Source organism: Heterocephalus glaber, unplaced genomic scaffold (assembly GCF_053883595.1).
Source record: "Heterocephalus glaber isolate CG9 unplaced genomic scaffold, H.glaber_assembly_v1.0 deba00000546, whole genome shotgun sequence".
Classification (NCBI taxonomy): Eukaryota; Metazoa; Chordata; class Mammalia; order Rodentia; family Bathyergidae; genus Heterocephalus; species Heterocephalus glaber.
Window position 1 is genome coordinate 1,041,119 of NW_028258147.1, and position 27,363 is coordinate 1,068,481.

Below are 27,363 nucleotides of genomic sequence, written 5' to 3' on the forward strand. Positions count from 1 at the left end.
TGCAAAAACTTTTATGGCAGAATAACTATTGCAGATAAGTAAGAGAAGAATGTACTTTTCAACAAACACCACTTGTGCAATCAGTTGTCCATGTGAAAAAAAAAATAAAACAATACCAGATGAATTAAGAATTTAAATGGAAAGGCAAGCCTATAAAGTTGCCAATGGTGAAGATAGCTGTACATCTCTTCTCTCCTAGAAGGAGTTACCTTTTCTAATTTAGTTTGCTTGGGTTTCCTTGTCTCATCAACTCTATGCTGGGTAAAAAATACTATGACATTTATACCAATCTCTACTCCCACTGTTAGAATCTTGTCATTTTCTACATCCTAACTGGTAGAAGTCTCTTTCCACCTTCTATTAAAGGATGTACTTGAATGGTCATGGAGCTATACCCTCTTATCAGGTGTTCTCACACATGATTTTCAAAGTTTTGTTGAGTATCTAAATATGGGATTTGTCTAAGTTGATCCAGGAGATTCTGATTTGTCAAAATTCAACTTGAGTTTATCGTTAGTGGGAAGGTAAGAACAAAAGATGAAGTTAAAGGAAGTTAAGAAGATACTTGAGTATTAGGTGCCAAATATGAGTCAAGCTCTGTATAATACTTTTGTTATGGACAAGTGAGTTCGAACAATAGAGATGAGCCACAATCTGTGCCAGATTCAAGCCCATTTATTATAGCCGGCAGCTGAGGAGGGGCCAGTGCCCAAAAAAGTTTCCTCAGCAGTGGGAAGCAGTTTGATTTCTCCTTTTAAATCATGCTTTCAGGGGGGAGGGCTCAGGGGAGAGCAAGCAGAATCTTATAGAAGCAGAACCATGCCAGGTTAGTGGGGGGTACAAGGAAGTTTCACACACACTAGGTGAGCTACAAAACACCCTGCAACTGCAGTAAGTGTACTGCCAAACAGGATGTGGGGGTTTTGGGTGCTTTGTTCATGTGGAAGCACTTTGTTCCAGCACAGGTACAAAACAGGATTGAGGCACAAGATGGAGTCAGGTTGGCTATCACACCTTGACAGTATTATCTCACCTAAAACTCATCACAACCCTGCAAGACATTTTTTACTATCCCCATTTTATGGGTGGAAAATAATATCTCAGAAATTAAATTGTCCATGGTCACTAAGAGTATAAATAGAAGACACAGAATTTAAACTCAGTTCACTATGACTTCAAATCTTGTGCTTTCTTTCTCAGTCTATCATGTGGATGAAAGAAGAATGTTTATGGAGAACAGAGAGGAAATTGTTTGGGAAGTTGTGGGTGACCAAGTTGGAGAGATTTTATCAGAAGAGTCTTGATTCTTGTTGTAGATATGTATTCAAAATTGACATCAAAGGAGCCTAGTGTCATTACATTCTCCGGGGTGGTAATGGGAAGGTAAGAAAAGACCCTAGAAAGCATTGGCACAGATGAGGTACAACTGACTTAGTCTATACTGCCAATCCAAACCCAGATGAATATACAATCTAGTAAAACCCATGCGCCTGCTTTCTAAATAGAGCTTGGAGGCAAATCCTCCAAACTCCCTTTCCAACCTGAGTCTCCCACTGGGCCCCTCCTATATAGGAACTCTAGGGATGTCACTGCCCAGTCAGGGTACTGGATATGGGAAGAGAAGATCAGAGCTCTGCATAGACACCCTTGCCAGAAACTGGATAGTGACCTTCTAACAGGCAAAAGGCAGGAGAGTTTCCCACTGGGCTTTATGAGCATGGTAATAGGAGGCATGTAATTTTCTTGATATCAAGTGCAGAAGTTATAGCTGCTATTTTAAATGCATGCTGAGTTTAAAATTTGCTTTCACATATTCCTAAATTGTGTGTCATTTTTCATACAGTTGAAACCAAAGAGGCAAAGTCTGAAAACTTCTTTTAAAAGACTTTTTCTACATCCTAAAAACCTTTGTCAACACTTTTCCTTATGCTCCTAGAGAGTTAATGAACTTACTTATTAATATTTTGTAGCACAATTTAAACATGATAGCCTTGCATATCTAAATACTTTTCTCTGAGGAACAGAAGCTTTAAACTACATTGCACATACCTTAAAATTCTATGTGCCCTTTGGGAAAATATATGTACTTTCTCCCTTTGTGTTTGGAAGCTCCCATAAACAGAGTGTGCGTCTGCAGCTATTACCATCTGGTAGCTGACATCAATTCCCTTGCTGGTTTCCTCCAAAGAGGCAGCCTTATATGAATGCTTTCAGTAACATTTGACAGGCTTTGGTGACACAATGGGGATCAGGCTTGATTCCTTTATTGTGCTGCCTCACTAATGGAGATTTCTCAGAATCTAGGCAATTCTCAGATTTGGAATATTCTAACAGCTTATCTGGAAAGAAGCAAGAAAGGGAAGAGGGCAATTTATTCACTCTCTGAAGTCCTGTTCTTTCTCATGTGCTGTGAAGAGGTAAGCAGGGATCAGGGAGTGTCCTGGCTCCCCCTTAATGACCTGGAGCTACATTAGTCAGCATATTTTCACCATGCTTCTCCTTTTTAGCACACTTCCTTAACTGAGCATCAGAGAAGCCATGGCAGAATAAATATCTAACCAAAGCTCTGGATTAGCAACTGAATAAAAGCCACATGGCACCCTCACGGTTCCATTGAGTAGTGACCACTGTTTTATACAGAACTCAGATGTCCAGCTCTGAGAACATGATCCTCCACCCAGTTTGGTTTTCATGAGTGAGAAAACGATGGCTTGGATCCATTTCATTAATGAAAGTGAACAGAATAGCATGCAACATGAGGAGACACCAACACAGTGACAACTAGGGAAAGCATCACACTCATTGAAGAGTAAGGGAAAACCCTGGAGATGAGAGACTTCCATTCAAGTCACCTCCTTGCTCCTAGCAACTATGTAGCACTGGCCAGTGACCTAGGTCTCTGAATATCAGCTTTGACACTTGTTAAAAATGTGAGAACACGTACCTCATGGAGCTGTGATGAGAATTAACTCGGATATAATTAGGTAATAAGAGTGAGAATTTAATAAAAGGTAGGTCAGAGGGACTGTGGCTCTTTGAATCAGAATGGTACTCAAAGTCAGAGTGACTGTGTTTTTGTGTTTTATTTTGTTTTTGGAGAGAATGATGCTCAAGACTCTCACAGCTCTGGATCTCCATCGAGTAAGAGAAACCAGCATAGACCAAGATCTGGAGACTAGATAGAAATGTACTTAGGTGGATTTGGAGCTGAACCACTCATAGGAAATGAAAAACAAATCAAAGAATAAAGGCAGGACAAATAATGAGGAGGAGGGGATGTGGATGAAAAATGGACACATAATGCAGATAAAATCTCAGTCAAGTATTAGAAAGCTCCAATGTCGGGTCCTGACAGGTGACTGGCACATCCTTAGAGATATCCAGACCAACAACTGCCATCAGAAGCAAGGACCAGCCTGCATCATTTAAAGGAGATTTCCCCGCATTCCTGGGGAGATGCTCTCATTGAGGCCAAAATATCAAATATAATTCAAAGGTTATTTAAAATTTGATGGTTCTTGAAGCTGTGTGCCACTTCCCCTACTGAAAGATGGGAACTTCAGCTTTCAGAAGTTGGCTGGACTTGGCCATCTGCTCTTCTCACCTTCATACAATGGACTTTGAGATTGTGGTGGCACTGTATTTATGCACGGTAGAATCCACAGTACCCAAACCACTGCCTGCACATAATTCCTCACAGTTCAATTGGATGGATGGATGGATGGATGGATGGATGGATGGATGCGTGGATGGATGAGCAACTTATCTTCAGCCCAGATGATCTTCTCCTGTCTTTCATGCAAAGCCATTCCTCCCTTTTTTCAATGGCTCCAGTTTACCTTCTCAGAAATCGATTCTTGCTTCTTGCTCTGTACTTTCAAAAGATTTGACTATTCTTCAGTGCATCTTATTATAACTTTTCTACATCTGCATTTATAACCTTCTCCCAGATCATCAGCTCTTAAAATATGAGTACTACAGTTTATTCACATTAACTCCCTAAAACGGGGACAACAAGAATTAACCATCAGTAAACAATATTTAAATAAGCTAACACTTCTTTTTTAAAGCAAAGGATTTATTGGTATATTTTAGATATACATAATGAAAGTACTCATCGTAGGGAATTTGTACCTGTACATGATATACCCTGCAGGAAACTAAAACTTCTTATGCAAGAAGTTTTCACTCTCAGTCCTTTGAGACCAAAAATTGGCTACTGATTTACCTGAATCAGTCTAAATGTTTCAAGGTTTACAGAGAAACCCACATGTTGGTACATTTTGATAGAATTCACCTAAGGAAGTAAAGAAACAATAATCAAAACAAGTTGTGTCTTTTTGAAAGTGAATATCCCTAAAGTGAATGTCCATTCTCTACTTCCAAGGCAGACTTTGATTTATAATCTTTTCAGTGCCTTAGATGCAGATACCAGACTGGAATGCAACTTTTCTCTGTCATTTCTTGGGTGTGTCCTTAACTTTTTGGTGCCTCACTATATTCACCTCTAAAAAAGTAGTAGCTACTTCATAGGGTTGCTGTGAGGATTAAACAAATAGTTTTATGACAAGTTTTATGACAAGAATAAATGTCATGTATAGAGTAATCACTCGAGTAAATGCAGAACCTTTTGTTGACAACTTACTATTGTTTAAATATTTAAAAAAGGAAAAGGGGGAGACTCTCATCTAGACAAGATAGCATAGAAAATAGGAATATGACATGAAGAGACTTTTTGATGAAGAGGCTATATATGAACACACGTTCAATAACATTAGCTATCAAGACGTGCAAATTAAGAATTCAATGAGATATCACCTCATACCTACCAGGATGGCTAAAATTTAAAAATAGTGAAAATACCAAATTCTGGCAAAGATTCAGAGACTGAATCTCTTACTCATTGCTATGGGAAGGAAAAATGGTACAGCCACTTTGGAAAAAAGTGCAACAATTTCTTTTAAAATTAAGAATATAATTACCACATGAGCCGGTAATTGTACTCTTGGGCATTTATCCCAGAGAAATTAAAATTTATATTCACACAAAAACATGTACACAAATGTTCCTAGCACCTTCATTTTCAAGAGAAGAAAATTGAATCACCCCAAATATCCTTCAACAGGTGCTTAGTTAGACAATCTGTGCTATGTCCATAAAGTGAAATATTTTTCAGCAATAAAAAGGAATGAACTATATCCATACAATAACTTCAATGAACCTGCAAAGAACTATGCCAAGTGGAAAAAGCCAAAACCAATAATTACATAGGGTATGATTTCAATTATATAACATTCTCAAAATGACAAAATTGTAGAAATGGAGGGCAGATTAGTGCTTGCTAAGAATGACCATGGAGATTGGGAGGGTGGAAAGAGGAGGCATGGCTGTAAAGGAACAGCAGGAGAGATCTTTATGGTGCTGGAGAAATATTCAGTGTCTTAACTGTAGTGGTGGGTACATGAACCTATTCAGATGATAACACTGTACAGAATACACACACAGACATCTGGGAAGATATGAATAATCCAGATAGATTGGACCCACATCAACATCCTGGTTGAGATATTCTCCTATACTGTCACAAAATGTCACAATCTGGGAGAAATGATCACAATATACAAGGGAACTATGTCTATTATTTCTTATAACTATGTATTATTTCTTATATCTGTGTGTGAATCTATAATTATCTCCATTAAATTTTTAATTGAAATACAATGGAAACGACAACTCTTCACCTCGTATTTTAGTAGGTACTAATATCTGACAATTAACATCTGAAAGATCAAATGTGCTGTATATTGTTATTTCAATGAAATGGCAATGGATGATATCAGATTTCTTATACGTAAACTCTAATGTCCCTTTATTATCTAGAGTTAAAATATGTTCAAATCTGCCCAACACAAACACAAAGACACTTACCAAAAGATATTGATCTGAGACAGCTCATTCCCTCTCTGAGGGGTTGGTTGGGACAATCAAAGAGACCTAGCAAGATATCCAGCCTGCAATCCTCTTTCTCTCTCTCTCTCTCTCTCTCTCTCTCTCTCTCTCTCTCTCTCTCTCTCTCTCTTCACACACACACACCTTACTCTCAATGTTGGAGTCCCTTTACTTACCAGCACATAAACTTCCCTAGGTTGATTTTAAAAGGCAAAAGGTAAATCTTTAAAGTGTACATTTTATAAATTACTGACTCAAATAAATAATCTGAAAATGTTCACTACTGAGATCGATCTTTTTCATAGAGATGGGATATTTGTGATTAAAATAAACATATATTCATTCAAAGCTAGTTACCATTAGGCATCTATCAGGAATGAAGGCAGAAGCCAACTCCACCACACCTCAGAAGGCCTCTGGACACACAAATCATGTCACAGTCACAATGACTCCTTGCACTTACACTGGGAGCATTGTAGGCCAAGGGTCCTCAGCACTGTACACATGTGGCTGTTATTTAGAGCTCTCTGAGGTATAGATTTACATTACCATCTGCTGTCTTCATTGCTGTTTACATCTGCCTTAAAAGGGGGGTGGGGCATGATCAATTAAAGTGTGTGTAGAAAGCTCTGGGAAAGAAATCAACAACAGCAACAATCAGTACTTAGGAGAAGTACACATGTCCATCCAAAAGAGTAATAAGAAATTCATACTCCTCTTTCTGAAAATGTTCCTTTTGAACTGTGGAAAATTAAATGACAAAGAGTGTCACTATGCATTCAAACAATTTATCTCCTCTGAAAAGACCTAGAAATATCTCAACTATACAGGCCTTTAAATTAATGTATTAATAAATTGACTTCATAAACATTAAAAACCTTTGTTTATGAAAGACTCATTAAGAGTCTGAAAAGACAAGCTGCAAATTGAGTAAATATTTGCAACCTATATTTCTGATAAAACATTGGTATTTAAAATATATAAAGAACTTTGAAAATTGAACAATAAAAAATGTAACCCAACTAGCAAGCAAGTAAAGAATATGAAGAGACGATTCACAAAGAAAATACATAGATGACAAATAAGCACGTGAAAAGATCCTTAACATCATTAGCCATCCATGAAATGCAAATTAAAACCGCAGTGAGATATTATGATGTACCTATGAGAATGACTTTTTAAAAATAGTGATTTTTAGAAATACACCATGCTGGCAAAAATATGGAGAAACAAGAGCATTCATACAGTGTTGGTGGGGGTGAGAACTTGTACAGCCACCTTGATGTTATAAAATTAAACATGCAATTGCTAGAAATTACACTTTTGGGCATTCATCCAAGAGAAATGAAAAATTTTGTTCATGAAAAACCTCTGTATATGCAAATGTTCGTAGCAACTTTATTTGTAACAGCTAAAATTTGGGAATAACCCAGATGTTCTTCAACAGGTGAACAACTAAATAACCTGGGACTTGCCAAAGAATACCATTCAACAATAAAAAGAAACAAATTATTGATGCAGGCAACAACCTGGATGTATCTCCTGAGAATAATGCTGAGTAAAAAAAGTCAACCCCAGAAGGGTATATACTGTGTCATTCCATTTTAATAACATATTTGAAATGCAAATTATAGAAGTGGAGAAGAGATTAGTGGTTGCAAGGGTTAATGAATGCGTGAGACCAGGACATAGGAGGAGGGAGATGGATGTCCCGAAGTAGGCAAGATGAAGAAGACCTGTGGTGGGAAGATGGTCTTATATGACTGTGTCAATATCAATATGCTGGTTTTGATAGTGTAACATAAGTTTGCAAGATGTTACCATTGGGGACTACAGGGGCTACAAGTATAGGGATTCTTTCTGCATTATTCTAACAGTTTCATGTGAATCAATAATTATCTCAAAAAAGCTTTTACTTTTTAAAAAGACAATGTAAAAGGGTAGGAAGAAAGTGTATCTTTTCCACTCAAGTTTGTAACAAAGGTGCTGGCTAACGCAGTGGCTGACAAGGCTGCTGGAAGATCAAAAGGGCAGCTGGGAACACAGAGCTGGTGGTGGAAACTGTCCCTCAGCACCCGAGGTCCCTCCTGTCTAGGAGTGGAGCCTTTCGGCAGCTTCCATCTCTTTCCAGAAGATTGCAAAACAACTCCAGCAAACTGAATCAAAGAAGTCTAGTTTTTGCTGATTTGTTGCAGTGGCCTCTGAAAAGAATTCTAACTCTAGGAGTGTCAGGAGAAGTTGACTGTGGCTCCAGCCCTGTTATTTGAGATGCTGGCAAGTGGAAGGGAAGCATCAATCAAATCATTACCGGTAACTAACAAGTAATTGTAGCCAATAAGGGGCTTTCCAGGACCTATACTGCATGCCAGCTCCCAAAAGAAAAGAAACAACTTATTTTCTGTTAAAACATACCTCTTGGGCATCACTGAGTGGTCTCTAGGCTGCCCTCAGGGGTCCTTCCAATTTCTGCTGGTGTAAGAGGCAGCTTAGCTACTTAGCTGAGAAGTAGCCAGCTTGTAAGGAGCTATGCCTAAAATAGAGTTGGCTGGGTACAAAGAAAAGCGCACACACACCAGGAGTTACGAGCTAATTCTCAGCCATACAGATAGTTAAGCTTAGAAATGTAAAAACAAACACAGGAAAAAGGATACAGAGTTAAGATAAAGACAAGCAGTTGAGAACCTTGAAGAAAAAAAAAAAGAACCTTGACTCTCTGGAAAGAAATTTGAAAGAAATTCTTTGGCAGAAGCTAAGTTAGTTAACAACCTCTCCCTTGCCCCCAAGGCTGGGTTTTGAGGAACAAGTTTCATTTGAATTACACCTGCTAAGAAACCGATTTTCTTTAAACTCTACATTACACAGCCTAAGCCCCGATTGGTTATTCTAAAGTCTCGAAGCCATATGGCACATGGAAATATTCATCATTATATAAATATTAGTGATTTCTACTATTACTAACCTTTTCCTCATCATGACATTACCCTGGAAGACACTAGGGATGAATGAAAGCATTCTGAATTTAAACTCAAATTGATTTGAGGGTCAAAAATTGGGGGGGGGCACCTTTAGGGGAAGTTATTTAACTACTCAGTGCCTCAGTTTCCATATTTGCAATGTCAGGACACAAAAACAAATGTGCCGGGGTTTTAGTAAGATTCAAAGGTGTAGTAGCCACTCCGTCTGGGTTTCTCAGGTGCACACCTTAGGAACTCAAAGCGGGACTTCATGTGTTGTATTTTTGTAAAATGCAGTTATTGTTGTGGAGAGCAGTGATGGTGAGGTTAGTCCTCTCTCGCTCTCCATCTCCCTTGCCCTGGTGTCTGAGAAACAGAGCATCCCCATGGCAACAGCAGCAGCTGGTCCCTAGATAAGAGGAGCTGGAGCTGAGCTGGGCAGCAGCAGCCACTGCACAGAGAATCAGCCCAGCCTCTACAAGCAAGCTCTGCCTCCGGGCTCTGACCCATCGCAGTGTCTGCGCCGACCGGTAAGTGCTTCAGACTTTTTCTCCACAAACTACTGTGGTGAGAAAAGCGAGTTTCTGATAACTTACAGCTTTTTTGTGGTTGCTGGGGCAAAGAAGGCTGCCAACTAGGGTTGGGCTTTATGGAGCAAGGTTAAACTGAGGTGAGGCAGGAAACAAAAAGTCACTACTTTCTCATCATTTTTTCCAAGGGAAGTGAGGGCCTTGAGTTCTGTGAGAGCCTGTGCCCTCACCAACTAAATTGCAAAGTTTCAGGATGAATTCCATTCATGTGTCTGTGTGTTCACACAGCATGAAGAGTCTTACTCTACATGGCTGGGGAAAGCATGATTTTCAGAAATTATCCCCATGCCCTACTTCAAGTTACAGTCAGTCCTTGAGGAATTTTATAAATGTAGGTCTTCTAAATGAACAAATGTGATTTTAAAATGTACTTATTGCTGGAATGCAATCCTCAGGTGAAAAAGAAGCTTTAAAAGGATGTGAACTGTACATAGCCAGGTGCTACCTTAACTACACACTATATTGGGCTGTGGAAGTAATTTTTTAAGCTTTTTACTACATCAACTAAGGCCAGGACTTTTGGAGATATTCTTTTGATTACCGTAGAGCTCAGGGTCCATTTGCTCTTGAGAATAGGTTCCCAAGATCTGGAAATGGGTGTTCTGCAGTTGGTTGGCAACTTAGAATATTCTAATTTCATTATCACTTTCAAAGAAGGAAAGAGGTAGAGTGAGGTTAGCCTGACAATCAATGTAGATCCATTAAGATCTAGATACTATAATCACAGGGGCAGGGGGACTGAGAAATCAAAGGCCACTCACGCTTATTAAGGGTTAGCATATGCAGGTCCTGGGGTGAGCACTCTGTACAAATTGTGTTGTTAACACTCTCAACAGTGCTGGAGAACAGACCCTAGCATCCACATGTTACAGATATGTAAGTTAAGTTTCCAGGAGAACACATTGCTTTTGCAAGTTCACCCAGTTAGAGTGGGACAAGGTTCCAATCACCTGCTTCTGCCTCAGATTGTCGCAGAACATCTAAGGCTTATAGTAAGAGAGGAATGCTCTACTCCTGAACTAAGCTACACATCCTCACCTCCAACTGAGAAACCTCCTCAGAGCTGGACCAACTTCTGACTTCAAACTGGACTGTGGAGATAGCATTCCTATTTCCCAGAACAAAGAAGTAGCCCGAGCTAGTGGAGCCTCAGCAACACATCTTCAGATTTCTGCAGGCTGAGCTGGTATGTGGGCCCCTCCACAATTCAGCAGGGTCATGTCCTAGTACCCAGTTTGTTGACCTTTTTAGTTCCTGTTCTCAAAAGATTAGGTGACTTTGCCACCAACATTTGCTGCATATTGTGACATTGGTTTATAGATCTCCTCTCTCAGTGGTATTTGCATTTACAAGTGTCTCTGTGAAAAGAACGACTCTGTCCCTTGTGCAAAGGATTAGTAAGAAATTTGCAATAGTTTAGCATGTGGGCTCCTGCAAACCTCCCTCAAATCCTGAAATCACATCTCTTGGGCACTTGTATGCTCCGTAGTCACCCACATTGTCTCAAATAACAGTCAACAGAAACATAGCTCGGGTCCTCAAGCCTTGATTCTCTAATTAGGAAAATCTGAAAAATTCTAAACACTGAAGAGGTTTGTTGCCACAATGGTCAGTTTTAAATCATTTAATTACAAAATCTGATCTGGACAAATCTAAATCTTTATGTAGTCTGTCCTCTCTTCATTTAGTGTGAATACCAACCATTTGGCTACAGGAGGCTGATCCTCCCTGAGACCCCCTGAGGCTATTATATAACAAAAGTCCCTCTTCTCACGGTGTATTTGGCCTCAGGCTTATATGGCAAGGGTGGGTGACCAATACTGACCATCACAGTGCAGTCCCAGTCATCACTGTGATAAAATTCAGAGACCATGCTAAGCCAGTGCGTGGTAAAAGGATGTTAAAGGGGTGGTAGGTCTTTGTACTAGAGACAATGTGTGAAACACCCCCAGATGTAAAGTCTCCATCCACAAACACCTCTGAATGCCCTTAGCATGTGGTGTCCAGCAAACCTCCCTCAAATCTGGAGACCCAGAGGATCAACTGTTTGGGTATGAAGGGAAGAGCTAAGGCTTTGGGGAGTCCCCAAGTTACAAAGGGCTGCTGAGAGAGATGATGAAACCTTCCTTGGCAACAGGTCAAGGGCAATGTTCTTTTAAAATGTCCACTTGGGGTGGAGGCTGAATTAAAGAGAGAAATCCATATACAGTGTCAAGAATAGAAAGTGGAAATATCACATTTCTTAATTCAAAAATTAGACAGGCTCATGTCTTGCAATGGTTCACTCCTACAGAACACCTGTCTCTCTGAGGGTTAAAATGGAAGATAATGCAGAAGATGAGTTCCTCTTATATTTAACAGGCAGGTAAAGTGACAATGACCAACAGGATGATACTACATTCCAAACAGTTCCCCCCTCCAGTTACTTGTTCTTTTCTTGGTTTGAAGATTTTCTGATTGCCAGAGCTTAATAATATCATTCAAGATAATGGGCAAACCATGTCTCTGCCAATCATGAGATATTTCTTTAATATATAATCCCAAATCTGGAAATCATCTCTCAGCACCTTAGCAAGCAAAGTCTTCCCCCCTCCATTTCAATGTAGTATGTGCAGTTTAAAGTGAAAGCTAAAACATACAAACCACAGAAGTTTAAAATATAGTACTGACCAGTTTGTAAAAGACTGAATGATTGTTTTGCACACATCCTTCATCTTTAATTTCACATCTTGTCCTGTAGAGATACTATTAACACACAATTCTGATTCCTTACAAACCTCTCCTACTTGTGGTTAAAAGTGAGATGCAAGGAGAGACTTCCATCTGGGAGAGAAGCAGAGCTCTTACCCGGGGAGCTGTTTCTTTCCTAGCTAACCCTGATATGAGAAACTGGAAAAATAGGAACAAAATCTTTGTAAATAGGGAGGAATGGAGGGGTTGAAGGGAGGGCTGGGCAAGGGTGAAAAATAAGAACCAAGAGAGACTATGTACAGGTGCAAATTTCCAATGATGAATGTCATTATATTGTATACCTAAAATGTACCAATGATTAGAATGAATAATCGATAATGCAAAATAGGAAGAAAAGGTCCAAAGGGATAGGGGTAGTGGGAGGGGCAGGGGAAAGGAAAGAAGGGAAAGGAAAAATGATGAGAAATGGAAAAAATGGAAATAAAGTCTTTGTAAATAGGGAAGGGTGGAGGGGATGAAGGGAGGGCTAGGAATGGGGAAAACATAAGAATCAAGATGCATTATGCAAAGGTACAATTCCCAATGAGAAATGTAATTGTGTTGTATAGCTACAATGTACCAATAAAAGAATTTAATAAAGTGCAAAAAAAAAAGAAAAGAAAAATCACAGAATACACAGGCTCTTAAATAATTAATCATTAAAACCAATACCACTCTGAGGAGACACTTGTTTTGATGCCAACATTTCTTTGGAGCAAGCAAAGTCTTGCTGGTCCACTACCATCATTCTTTGAATCACAGTGATTTAAAATAGTAAGCCACCATGTGCAATAACCATTTGTCAGTCCTGTGAGGGATCTCTAGGTGCCCTGGCTTATTCAGGGACCTCTAACATGTTGAACCCATTCTGGCACAATTCATTGGCCAGGGGCAAGTTCCTGTTTTTCTGGTCCAGTATTGCCGTCTGAGCTGTGTTCAGATGAAACTAGTCTGCCCAGGCTGAGCACTTAAGTGAAAACAAAAGGTTTGCTTGTTTCTTGGAATTTCCCAATTGTACACACCGTCTTTATTAGCCAGTGACCCAGCATGATATAGCCAAAGATACATAATAATAGCTATCACTTGTCTACAATGTACTAAGCATGTCCTTTATCTTCATAGTAACTCTATCAAGTAGATATAATTATTATTGCTATTTGACAGGTAAGAAAACTGAGAGGAAGAGTAGGGAACAAAAAGGGCTCTATGTCCCTGAATGTCATCTTATAGGATGACCACAAAGAAGTTGGTCTTTGCAAATTTTGTCATAGCAACAGCAGCTTCCAGGGAGAGAGGGGAGACATGATTAAATTGCACTTCGGCTCCATTTACCCTCAATACATCATTAAGATTTAGCAAATTTATCAGTAATGTGATTTTTTTAAAGTGTTGAGATTTAATCCAGGTCTATTTGATTAAAAAATCTAGACTCAAATTAAATAAGCAGCTGTTAGACATATGGGAGCAGTTGTACGATTCAAGAACGAAGAGTAGCTTTCCTTAGGTTGGGGAGAAGGAGAGGGATACTATTGCCAGATAGGACTGACAGTAGACAGACAGAAAAGGCCAAGTACAAGTACTGACTCTGACTGTAAGTATGTAATTAACAGTAGCCTTGACTTTTTCTGGAGGTGAGTATTTTGAGCAGATCCTCCATGGGGTGATTTTTCAGCATAACATCTATGATTGAAGGCTTGACTTCCCAGGGAGGAAGAAGATTGATTAAATAGGTGCAGAGGACATGTGAGGCTGTCATCTTGCCTGGAGATCTCAGCACTGAGCCCACTTCTCCAATGCTTTCCCATAGCTCTCCTCTTCATACAAGCATGGAGAGGTGGAGGGCTACCCAAGGTAACAGCACCTTTCCACATAGTCCCAGGGAGTTGGCAATCACAAAGAACAATGGTCTGAATTGATTTATGCTGAAGTCACTCAGTACAATCAGTCTGCTCAGAATGACACTAAAAGCCAGGCTCAAGTGATCAGTTAATGGCTCCATCTGCTATGCAATGATCTCAGCTCATGGTGGGAGAGGCCCTCCAGCCTTTCCTGAACACTAGCTTATTCCTCAGAAAACAGCTGAGTTGCACTCATTCTAGGGGCTTGAAATGTTAGCATGAATTGAGTTAACATGACTGGTCTGTGTTTCTCTGTATGCTGTGGGTCCAGGAAATGAGAATAGGGTCAGCTGGGTCCTTTTACCTTTATCCATTCCTCCCTCACCATTCTTGCTGTTATAGGATATGAGTGACCAATTACTAGAAAGGAACACAAGAATCGGAACCTGAGCAGTCATTTGTGAAGATTTTTTGTAAATCTCAGCTAACGTATTTCTCATTCAGACCTGACACAGGTCTATTCTAGATTTCCACTCCTCTGAGATAATGGTTGCATCTAATACATCCAGAAAGTTCCAACAGATTTGTGGTCCAGTAAAGAAGAATGTAAGATGAGGGTAACAGGTTTGCTGTCATGTCAGATATCCCTAGGGAGGAAGTAATGACGATCCATTCAAGATCTAGATTTTCTCCTACTGCATTTCTACCACCCTCTTAGGATGGACGCGGAAGCTGTCTCATTACTTTAGAGTTACAGAATATAATGGTGGAAAATGAATAGCCTGGATAAATTTGGGCTCCAAGAGACTTTGTTTTTAAGAGACTTGAGTGTCTAGTGGCAGTCTGTAGAACTAGATTTAAATCAGCCGCAGCTAACTTGATGCATGCAGGACTGCACAACTTAAGTAAACTGTGTGAGTCTCGGTTTCCCTATCTGTGAAGTAGACATAATCCTACTTTGCAGAATTTAAAGAAATATAGGTGAGTTTGATCAAGATTTTCTGTAACTCTTAGCCAACTCATTTCTACTTCAGACTCGATTAGTATTTATTCTGAAGCTCTTAAAATGGGCTAATATTGAACCTTTGATTAAGAGCAATTACGGATAAATGTGTGTGTTATTCACTTGTGTTTGGTTTCAATTTTCATTTTAGTAGCTAACTATAAGAGGCAGAATTGAAAAACAGGATTGAATTGGGAACATTATAGCAAGTGCTCACCCAGTAAATATATTTATTGAAGAAGTAAATGAATGAATTCCCTGAAGGCACACTTAGGAACTGTCTCTTATACTTTGGTAGTGCTGGAGAAGAAATACACACACCCTCTCTCTTTCAATGATGTCTACTGAGCAAATGCAGTCCCCGGAGCTGTCAGAAGACAGACTGGACAAGCTAGACCCTCGCTGCAGCCACTTGGGTAAATGCTTCATTGCGAATGTCAGTCATGAAAATCAGAAAGGGTGTGTCCGTGCCATATGGTTTGCAGGCAAGTCAGAGAGAGGCCCCCTGAAACCCGATAGTCTGTGCCTTCTGGTGAGAGCCAACACCAGATGCACAGGCAAATAGCCATGGGTCTGTGGGATCTGCCATGTAAATATTAGCTGAAGCACTGGAGAAAAGTTCATTAAAGTTAGAGACAGAGAGAGTGCGAGAGGAGGCATTGTCCTCTTTGTTGGGGTCTGACAGAGTCCCAGGCAGAGCATTTTTGAGGCAATATATGGTATGTGACAGTATAGCTTATTTCCAGTATTTCCCGGCACACTTACACCCCATGTGCAGTGCCAATAAAATATTTCAAATATCTCTTTTTGCCTATCAAGATAGAATTTTAAATAGCCCCTTTCTACTTTATTGTCAATCTGTTTCCTTTCCAGAACTGACTTTTTGTATAACCTTTGTAATGAAAATACCAGAAACATTTCTGCTTTACACATTTCTAAAAATGAGACACTCAGACTTTTGATGGATGGCCCTTTTGCATATTCATAGCTTTTGTTTATGCCTTGCCTGGTTATGATTTCCCCCTCCTCTCCCCTCTTCCCAATCGCCATCAAGATATTTTATGTTCAGGATTTCTCAAAAAATGGGGCAAAATGAGATTGAAGTGAAAGAATTGAAGCAAAAGTGTTGTTCTCTGTACTGTGCACAGGACAAACTTTGGGGAAAATGGGGACTAACCCCTACAGGCCCCTATTACAGACTGTGCATCCAGAGACCCCACAGTTGGGCAGCACCTGTCCTAAGAAACATTCATTAGTTCAACACATATTTATGGTGTGTGTGATATGGGGGGACGTTGATGGTGCAGTGGGGTAGCGATTTTAACAATTGCTTTGCAGTCGAGGCATACTTCCAAGACCTTGAGTGTAATCCAGATCCCATAACTTGCTAGCGGTGTACCTTCCTGCCTTCTCCCTGGCCTGTGCACCTAAGTTTCCTTTTCTGCAAAATGGAGATAATAAAATACTACTGTTGTGGTTTAGTGTGGGAGCTAAATGAAACAGTGAGTGCAGGAATTATATTAAAACTTAACAACTAAGAAAGCACAAGCACTGATGAACCAGAAAAGGTGTTGGCCCATCTCACATGTTGAGACGATGGGCAATCACCTACTACATAAAGCAGTGTTCAGTAAAGTCTCCCCTCACCTCTTATATGTGTGTGAATGTTTAGCAACTTCATATAGTCCAGTGCTATACATATAGTACAATCTAAATAAATGCATATTAAATTGAAATGATTGAATAAAATTATCAAAGCCTTTTAGGTAAAGGATATGTTTATTTTTAAGTTCCTCTTTGCCTTAGTGATCCACTCAAGTTCTCTCAATTAGAATTTTATGGAATTTTCTCTTAGAATTTTATGGGATTTTCTCTCAGTCAGTATTTTATGGAATTTTTGCAAGGCTACTCAAGTCTTCTGTTGAAGAGACCAAAATAAATAAACACTTTACTTTTTCAAAACAATTCACCTCTACCCATACAATCAAGTGTCATTAGAAACCAGCCAGTTCGTATCTAGACCCTCAGTCATGTTATATTCTTTTTTTTTGTCTTCATATTTGTCAAAATCAGATGATCTTCCCGATCAGTTCATTAAGGGCTGTGATCTCAAAAAGAAGCCACGAAAGGGAAAAAATATGCAGGCCACCCTTACAGTGGAGTCAGACCAGAAGAAACCAAGGAGGAAAGACACACCTGCACTGCACATCCCGCCTTTTATCCCAGGTAACAGACAAGGAAGTTAGTTTCCACAGCTGTAAAGGGGAACCACTTGTCACTAGATCACATAGGTCTTAGCAATTTTCTCTTGACATATCTGGGAATTCAGGTTCTAAAGTATTAATGCTTAATACCATACCATCTTTTCAACCAAATGACTTTCTTTTGTCTCACTGGTGGTGGAAGTTGGAGGCAGGGTAGGCACACAGCACTCCAAATAGTCATTCTGGGATCCAGGCTGATGAGCTCTGACATCATCAGCCCATATGTAGTAAACAGAGTAACCTTGAGTTTCCAAAGTCACAGTGAGTATCACCATCCAGCAAGCATGAGACGTAGACAGATGGAAGACTGATGGAGAGATTCATGTGGGCCAGGCCTCACCTGACCATGAGGGAGGCTGGAAATGGACTCCTGCTCCATGGCCAGGAGAAAAGCAAAGCAACTTAATGAGCAGCTAGCAAGTCTCCACGTCATCCTTGGATGTGACATGTGACTCTTCCTTCTTCCTCAAAGTTACTTTCTTTCCTGTTCTCTTTCACTTTGGGCCATTACTTAATATCCTTTCTTTTAACATAATTTTAGGGATACAAAACAAATGTAACACAGAAGATCTTTTAGGGAAGGAACCATCAGAGGTATAGGGAAGAGCAGCAGCACATACACCACTGAAAAACACACTAAGAAACAACACTGTAATAGAGGTTCTTAGATAAGAACTATAGGAGGTGAATCTGGACAGTGAGTTGTGAAAAATCTTATGGGAAAGGCTATTTTTAGAGAGTTATTAAATGATAGAGAAAATTCACCTGTACAGTAGAGGTGAGAAGGCAGGTAGGTAAAGCTTGGAGGGGGAGCAATGATTAAGTTATCAGGGTGGATGTGTGTTGCACATAGCTTGCACTTAAATAGCAGATGATCCCCTCTGGCTCAGAAGGATGGGATTTGGAGACAGACAAATCTAGGCCTAATTCCTGTAGTAAATGGAATTCATTTTTCTATCTCACTTTCCTTAGATAGGTGATAGTGGTAGTAATGTTAAATTCCTTGGGCTTCTATGAGGTTAAAATGAAATTAGGCTTCAAACTTTTTTGTGTAGATATCCCTGATATAGCATTGATAAGTGCTATTCTTAGTAAAAGAAGCTTAAAATCCTACACTGACTACCTTTACCCAGTATTTGTGCAGATATATGTTCATGTGCAGCCCTCCTACATTATATGCATTTGAACCTGTTTCCCTCTCTCTTCCCCTAACTATGTAGGTGTGATTTCAGAACATTTAATTAAAAGATATGATATTCAAGAGAGACATCCAAAGAGCAAAATGAGCCCAGCTCTTCATAACACTGACCTGGAACAGAAAAGGCCAAGGAGAAAAGACACACCTGCCCTGCATGTGCCCCCCTTCACAGCAGGTAAAAGAGCTGGTACAGGGAATTTTGAAGAGGTGGTGGGACCATGTCGGGAGCCTCACCATCTGGAGGTGCCAAGGGCATGACTTTTGTCCTGCCTCTGCAAGCTGTGTCACACTCAAGGGCTCTGGGGAGATGTGGCATATATTGCTGCCTTCCAGGTTTTTCTTCATTGCCAGCTCCTCGGGGACTGACCTGACAAAAAGGAGGCTTCCAGACTACTCATGCCTCAGCAGACCTGGTCAAATTCACTGAGCTAGTGAAATGGAAATGTCAGTGGGTCCTTGAGCAGAAGTAGGATACCCTCACCACCAGCCCACTCCTACATAATGGTCCATGCCTCATGACTGGTAGCTCATTCTCCCAAGTTGCATGGACTAATTGATCAAAATCTCAATATAGGTTAAGGAATGAGGGAGTAAGGGAGAGAGAAAGAGAAGGAGTGAGGGAAAGAGTGCAGAAATATTAATAGCTATCTTAGCATGTGTGTCAAGTGAAACAAAAAAATTTACTGAACTATGTTCATAACTCCAGGCTACCAGGGAAAGACATAGACTGCCCCTGAGAAGTTTATGTGCAATTCAAGAAATAAGACATGGAAATTTGTGACTGGTATACAAGACTGGTGTGTGTGTGTGTGTGTGTGTGTGTGCGTGCATGCGTGCATGTGTAAGAGAAAGACAGTCAGACAGACAGAGGCAGACAGAGAAGGAAACAGAGAAGGAAAAGACTACGGATGGTTTTGTAAGGAGAGTGAGGTCAAGAGGGAAATGTACTAATATTTATTGAGACCCTACCTAAATGTTAAGTGTAGCATGCATCATGGACTTTAAAAAATCATCTGAATAACACAACAGAGTAGCTATTGCCTCCCTTCACAGATAAAGAAGTTGAGAGAGAATTTAATTTATCTACTTGCTGTAAAGTCTTATGTGGATGGAATTAAGGGATGAATGGCCAATCAGCTGATTGTTTGGAACAGTGATGGGATGAGCAGATAAACACATGAATACTCAAGGTCAAACACTGTTAGATGGAGAGCTGGAGCTCAGACCAAGCCTGTCTCCCTTTTGGCCAGTTTTTCACTGCACTATGCTGTGGTTCAGACTTTTTCCAATATAAAACACAAAAATTATTCTTTTGCACTCTGGGGGCTGAGGCAAGAGAGATACAAGTTTGAGCACAGCCTGAGTCACTTAGGGACTTAATGAGACACTGTCTCAAAATTTTAAAATTACAAAAATGGCTGAGAATGCAGCTCAGTAGAAAGGCTCCGAGTTCAACTATCAGTACAGTTTTTAAAAAGGATATGTAAGTTATATTTTTGGTAGGAGATGCTATTTTACTGTTATTTAAGACATATTTTTTTATTATTTCATTTTACAAACAAAATTCAAAAGATAGCTCAAAATAAGATATCATGACAAAAGCCATCAGTAACTCAGTAATTTGATATCCTCGGCCATTTCTAAGGGCTAGGTCCAAATTCCATAGAGTTTGTGTTCTCTGGCCTTCACTTCCTTTTCCTCTCTCTCTTCCTCTTTCCACTTCCTTTTACTTCCATCTATCTTAATCATTTCCTTGTATGCCAAGGTGAAAAGTGGGTATGTGACCCTACTCAATCATATTCCTTGCTTCCTCCTCTGCCTCTCTTCTCTCTCTCTCTCTCACACACACACACACACACACACACTTCTAGACACCAACCTTTCTGAGCTCTGAATACATGCAGCCTTCTGACGCAAAACAAATGTGTGGATAACACAAGAAAGTTAGGACCTGTAGGAGTCTTATCCTCAAACTACTTTCATTTTTAAAACAAATATTTATTGACCACATGTTATATTCTAAGTAATGGTATTAGAGTAAATCTAATGGACATACAGATAACAGATAATAGCACTTCTACTTGAAGTAAATTCTGTGAAGGAAAGTAGAGCTAGGTAGGGAAAAAGAGGGAGCCAGATATTGTTTCTTTATATGGGAGTGCAGGGAAAACTTCTCTGAGGAAGGAACATTTAAGCATAGACCTGAAGGAAGTGTGAGGAGGGAGACTTGAAGATAACTGATTGCAGAGTATTTGAGCCTAAGGGACAAATTCAAGTGTCTGGAAGTGGAAACATCTCTAGCTTTTACTCACTCAGTACTGATACTAAGTATCTATGATATTCCAGGCACTGTTCAAGGGCTAGACATACACTAGAAAACAAAACTAAAAGAAAAAGTCCTTGTCTTCCTTGACTTTATACTCTAGGTGGGGAAATACAGTAACTCAATTCTTGGAGCTGAAGCAGAGTAAAAGATTTCCCAAAATTCATAGACAAGCAACTTGGACACCATGACCCAGCTCATTCAGAGAGGAGGAAGGCTCCGAGGACTCCTCTTATTACTGCCCTGGGTGGAATCTATTGGCCCTCATGGCGTCCTGAATCGGTCTTTTCCTCCCTTAACATGGAGCCAATAGAGATGGCGAGTGATAGCTCTCTCATATAGGGCTTGAAGGTCAAAGCTACTCTAGCTTCTAACACAAACATAAAGCCTAAGCCAGCACCATCTCCCACAGAAGAGACCATCCATGCATGGTGTGTGGCAGTGTTCTTTCTTCTTTCAGACTAGTTTTACTACCAGGAAAGGGTTCAGAGATCTTTGTATAACTGCCTTAAGATTAATAGCCAATAGCCATAATACATCAATTCCAGCTGTTCCCCAAGAAGAGGGAATTATTATATGTGATATTTGCATGGTAGAGGAATAAATAAAATCTCTAACAAATCTTATAGCAAAAGAATCACTTTGACTTTATATAATCCAGATTAACAAACCCCGATTTAGAACTTTTTTCTGCCCATCAAAGTCTATTTGTTCTAAAGATTATGCTGCAACATGGGAAGTTCTCCCTTGCAATTGCAAACACTTGAACCTTAAAAAAAATTTTCATTCTTTTTCACCTCCATCGAATATTCTGTCCCCAAATCAAATGAGAAGAAAATAGAATACAAATTGTGCCATGAGTTTTTAGATTTGCAAGGAACAGAGCCCAACAAGGTGGAAGGGTGCATGCAGAGACAGTTCTCTAAAGAAATGAACGGAGATGTGAAATAGGAAGAAAAGGGGCAAAGGGGAAGGGGAAGTGGGAGGGATAGGAGAAAGAAAAGAAGGGAATGAAATTAATATGAGAAAATGAAAAAAAGGAAACAAAGTCTTTGTAAATAGGGAGGGATGGAGGGGTTGAAGGGAGGGCAGGGGAAGGGGAAATAAACAAGAACCAAAAGAGTATGTAAAGATGCATGTCTCCAATGATGAATGTCATTATATTGTGCACCTATAAAAGGATATACAAAAAAAAGAAAGAGATGGACAGAGGATGAATGGGAGGGACAGACCCTGCCTCAGCCATACTTCTCACAGGCTACCAGGCTTCCTACATACATGGATCCTCTAGCTGATCACACTTTCCCAAAGCTCCACCTCTGTTCAGCTCCCAATAACCTTCCAAGACTAAGCCGGCCCGAAGCCTCGGTTAACAGATCCCTTCAAGAATAACTCTTTTCTACTCTGGACTGATTCTGTATTAGTCCTGGGCATACAAATGACCAAGACTTCATTTAATATGGTCTTTATTGTTCTCATTGCTGTCAATGTAGCTATTATACAGATTGACTTACGTTAGCAATTTGTTTGATGCAATCATGAAGACATGAAGACTGGGCTGTGATCGCTGTATGCTTCTAATATTGATCTGGATCCATAAGCCCATCCTTTCTACTAGCAGTGCTCAATAAGTATCTGTGGGTAATGTTATATTTGATGGTCACAATTTTTCAGTACTTGATTATTTCATGTCCATTTTTGTGTTTATTTTGTAGAGAGACAAAAATATGCACAGGCATATTTTTCATCCTAGTACACAAAAATTGAACATGGGCTTTGGAGTCAGAAAGGTCTAGGTTTCATCTTTGGTTCTGCTTCCTACAACCTTGGTAGCCCTGGAAAGTTAACATAAACAATAAAAGACTCCTTCATCTCACCCATCCCAGAACGAGGACCATAAAATTTGCCTCGAAGAGTTAACATTTAGCACTTAGCAAAGGTTTTGACTTATTGAAAGCTCTCAATATATGTTAGTTCCCTTGCATTGTCCGTTAAATTTTATATTCTTTAAGTTAAATAATTTCTGAAGATAAGAATTCTTCTAGCCACAGCATTTTACCTCTTCATATGAATCTGCTGATTCAAGGAACTTTCTAAAGTATTAAGCTCTGATCACTTGGCAATGGATGCTGCATTCATCCCACTACCTAGTCCTAAAAGAGCAGTTTCCTTCTGCAGTCAAAAACATTTATCAAACATTGCAGCGTATACAAGAGTTGGAGGGGTGCTGTATCTATATTCACATAGACTCAATAAGCATTATGGAATTCCTTGAGTCAGCCAATCTCCGTATTATGTGTGGAATTATAGAGATTGTTGTATGATTCTAGTTTTTATTAGCATATTAGCTGAAGTACTTTACTTTCAAAGAGCCTTTTAGTATCTAAAGATTTGGCAGTAATCGAAATGCTAGTTAAGCTGATAAGGATAGAGCCTTCGGCAGATGTTCAGAAAGACTCATACTGGTTCTAATAAGGGTGCTGAGAGAAACTCTCAGGAAAATGCACCCTAGAGACATCCCCTCTCATTAGCCCTTGGCAAGTGAGAACTGGACAAGGATCCACGCTCTTCTCTAAATCTCCCACTAACCACCTTCATTCCTCTAAGTTAATGAGCTAATTTGACAAGTTCCAGCTGCCAGCATAGCCCCTTTATGGGGCGTCACCTCTGGCTTCCTTGCCAGCCCCAGGCTTGCTCCCAACGTGGTCCACGGTTGCCAGGACCCCTATCTTAGTGATTACATGACGGGGAGTGTTGCTTGTGATTGGTTATATCTGGGGAGCCCAGGCCTGCTTCAGAGAGAGAGAAGTATTTAGCTTGAGGTCTGTGGCAAAAAGAGCCAAACAAAATAAAGAATAATGTAGCTGAAAGCATAAAAGAGGAGCTGGCTGGAAAACTGCTAACATTTGGGCAGTCTGGAGAATAAAAATCAGACACTGCACTTACACAAAGGAAAGGGACTAGTATGCCCTTTGACAATGATACCTCCCCTGTCCTGCTGGCATACAGCATCTTCTCTGGTGTGATTTGTTAGGACAGGTAGTGCTTTTGCCCTGATCTCCACCAAATCAGAGGCACAAAGCTATACTGTGGATGGCCACTGTTAGATGGTACCCTAGATGGGATCCTGCTTAGAAATAGCTTACTTTAAGGCTGACTGCCCTCCAGAGACCCCAGAGAAGCAGCCTTGGCCTTAAAACACACTGATATATTACAGGCTGCTAAGTTCCCTAGACTTATTTCTATAGAAAGAGGAAGGGAATGACATTTGTTAAATCTCTACTATATTCCAGGTATTGAGGCAGATGGTAGACTCTCCTTTAAAAACTGCAGGAGAAGACTGATGAATTACTCAGTGGTTCTTACAATGTGAAAAGTGCTTTAGCAATGGTTCATTCAATGTATTACTGGAACCTGAAAGAATGTGGGCCTAAAACTACCTTTGAGCAAAATGGCATGTAGGGGAAACTTATTATTTTTAGTCAACTTGAGTTTGGTTTGATGTAGACACATCCAGAAAAGATGGAAGAGTTGAGGGATTCAACATAGCTTACTCCACATTCTCCTACCATGCTAGCTTTAATTCCGAATAAGAATCCAAACCTGCCTGAAGGTAGTACACTATAAGAAAAAATTATCTCTCACTTCATTTCATAAGTGATTTATCTGAAAGCCTTAGTTCCAGACAGACTCTTGAAATTGTTTTTCTTCTCTGATAACGTTAGCAAATTGGTAAAGAACCCATTTGAACAAACTAGGAATCGAATCCAATAACTAATCATAAGAGCAACAAATAGTCTGTATTAATTTTCCAGCACTGAATGGAGTCCTGTCTACAGAAAGGCCTCTTGTGGAAGCTGCAGCTTCTAGCCTCCAGCTTAGATCTGTATGAGCTGCCTCATGGACTTAGGGCACCTAATTAGGAGAGGAGTGGAGGAGGCAGTACAAGGCAGTGCTGGGGAAACAAAACTGGGAACTGGAGTGGGATGACAAGAACCCTGTCCTTTGTCCTTTAATTAAAATGCTCCCCCTTTAAATTTCACAGGATGAGCAGAACCACTCAGACCTCCTTGACTGGCCTTTACTGAGCTAATCCTTCCAGAAAACTATACTTTAAAAGGAAATTAAGATTTCTGTTTCATACACCAGTACACTTTTTAAAACAAAATGGAGCCCAACATAGGAATAGCAACCTTTTATTTTGCCTAGTAAGGATGTGCAAGAACAACCAGGTAATATCTCTAAAATTATATAAAAGAAAAGATATTTTAATCTCCAAAAGCAGGAAAGTTATCATCTCAGAATAAAGAACCATTTTAAATTGTATGAAAAACTTATTTTCTCATTTTGCTCTGAACTTCTGGATGTGATCCTGTATTACAACTGACATTTGGAAACAGCATATCCAGAATCTCAGCTCAATGTTTTCCCCATGTGTCGGTAAAATGATTTTAAGTCTGACTTCATGAGGTTTACCAATTTCCTCAAAGGAGAAATAAACTAGCAAATTGTGGGAAAAATGGAAAAACTAACCTTTAGTTGTTCACAGGTGTGGCTTTTTGCCAATCATGTTACATCCACCTTATTTAGTAGATGCAGTAACTCTTTATAATAAGTATCAATGTCTTCAATTTACCTATGGGAAATTTTAGATGAGAAAATGTTAACTGACCCAATACACGTTAAGAGAGTGGCTGAACTAGGAGCCCAAAGCACTAGACCCCCAAATCCACGTGCCTTCCCTCCTGTTACTGCAAGACTAGAAGCAGAGCCTGGGGAATGAAGGTGAAGATTGCCTGTGACCCCTCAGCTCTATGTCCTCTCATGCCCAGAGTGCTGTCCTCATTGACCCCCTCTGGGAAGGCCAAATCAGGCCACGCAGCACCCTTTCTCTCTGTATGGATGCAAGAATATTTCTGGGGTTGTCACACTCCCGTGTACTGGGTCTATGCTATGAGGCTGTCCAGTATTTTAATCAGACTCACTTAATTGCAGGTCTGTGCTTTGTTTTGCAGATGTAACACTGCTCAGGGACGAGAGACCCAAAGTGATCATGGAAGACGATGAAAAGGATGGTGACAAGATAGCTGTTTAAAGCCATCTCCCCTGAGATCACTTGTAAATAGGTTAGATTGGTTCCCTATGGTGACCTAGAGAAAAAATAGACTTGTTTCTGCTCTGATTTCATCCTAGTCTGACTCAGATCTAGACACCTCTTCCCCAGGAGACACAGTATACCAGATTGCCAGTCACCTCTTTGTCTTTTTTTTCCTTGAGTGTGGTTTCTAGTCCCACTTTCTGAATTCTTCAGTGGAATGGAAAAGAAATAGATCATTCCAAAGTAGCAGGTAACAGGAAAGCTTTGGTATTCACTATTCATTTTCTGCCTCTTCTGGATCAATTAATGGAGCAAAAAACATAGGAAACCTTTACCCTGCTTTATCTGCTGGGCAGAACTTAGTTTAACATCATCCAAACACCAATCCAAGCTGGAGCTCTGTCTTGCCAGTTAGAGAGGCACAATCACTTGTGTTCTAACTCTCTGATTGTTTTTGGAAATGTGATCTTTTATTTCTCCTGTCTTCCCTTAAGAATCCATTCTGGTGATATTCCTAAAATCTTTGTGGCTGATACTATAAAGCTGAATTTATAAGCTGGGGGAGTCAACTCAGTCTATCATACCATTACTGAAAATACCAGAAACAGAGAATGCTGGTATCCAAGAGGTTCACAATATCTCTTCACATTTACTTTTACTCATACAAACAACAGTTCTTAACCATATTACCCTGACATTTATGAATTGTATCACAAATGGGTCATTACTAATGATAGGTAAAATACTAATGTTTGTGATTAATTTACTTTTTAAAAAAACTAAGCCCAACTTAAGGCCATTCTGATACTTTTGGCATCTGATTTATTGAGACTCCAACCATCTTTCTTAGAAGGAGGGGGAAGTGAAATGTTACCTAATGAGCAGACATCTGTATTTAATTCCTGTCCCAGTTTGCAATCTGTGGGAGCCTGGGGTGGGAATGGGGGTTTGTATGTAGACCTCATCCATCAGGCAGTAGATAGGAAGAAAGGTGAGAACTACTATTAAAAGGAAGAAAAGTAGATGTTCAAGTAATCATACTGAAGAGTGATAATACACAGTTTATCTCTATATGCCCTGTTTCCAATCATTTATTAATCCTTTTGTCCCTCTGTGACCTTCACAAACATGGAAAAGATGAAAGATTCTGCTGGAAATAAAAGTCCTTCTATCAACCTCTATGCTCTGGTGCATTTCTCCTAAAAATACCCTATTTACTTATTATTACAAAGAACAGAGATTGCAAATGAGACTCGGGAGGTTTGGCTTTGTTTTGCTTTTGTTTTTTGGTCTACAGAGGTTTAAAAATGTTTGAGTTAGTTGTTAATATTTATCATCCAAGTAGGAGAATTTACATATAATTCTAGATTTCCAGATTCTCTTAGAAAAATATCTCAAGAGCAGGGAAATTTGGGT

The 27,363-nt window shown here is 39.8% G+C and overlaps 1 protein-coding gene across 1 annotated transcript; it reads left to right on the forward strand.

Annotated features, from left to right (window-relative positions):
• Positions 1-9,215: 9,215 nt before the first annotated feature.
• Ppp1r17 (protein phosphatase 1 regulatory subunit 17) lies at positions 9,216-27,122 on the forward strand. The gene is made up of 5 exons (XM_004856301.3): positions 9,216-9,433; positions 15,363-15,480; positions 17,138-17,290; positions 18,549-18,701; positions 25,865-27,122. The coding sequence occupies exons 2-5, from the start codon at positions 15,399-15,401 to the stop codon at positions 25,942-25,944; spliced, it is 468 nt and encodes a 155-aa protein (XP_004856358.1). The 5' UTR covers positions 9,216-9,433; positions 15,363-15,398; the 3' UTR covers positions 25,945-27,122.
• Positions 27,123-27,363: the final 241 nt, after the last annotated feature.

Bases quoted from the DNA above. Each gene is read 5' to 3' on its own strand.
- Ppp1r17 (XM_004856301.3), top strand. From the start codon at position 15,399: ATGATGTCTACTGAGCAAATGCAGTCCCCGGAGCTGTCAGAAGACAGA. The intron at 17,291-18,548 runs GTAACAGACAAG...CTAACTATGTAG, and splicing joins CATCCCGCCTTTTATCCCAG to GTGTGATTTCAGAACATTTA. The intron at 18,702-25,864 runs GTAAAAGAGCTG...TTTGTTTTGCAG, and splicing joins TGTGCCCCCCTTCACAGCAG to ATGTAACACTGCTCAGGGAC.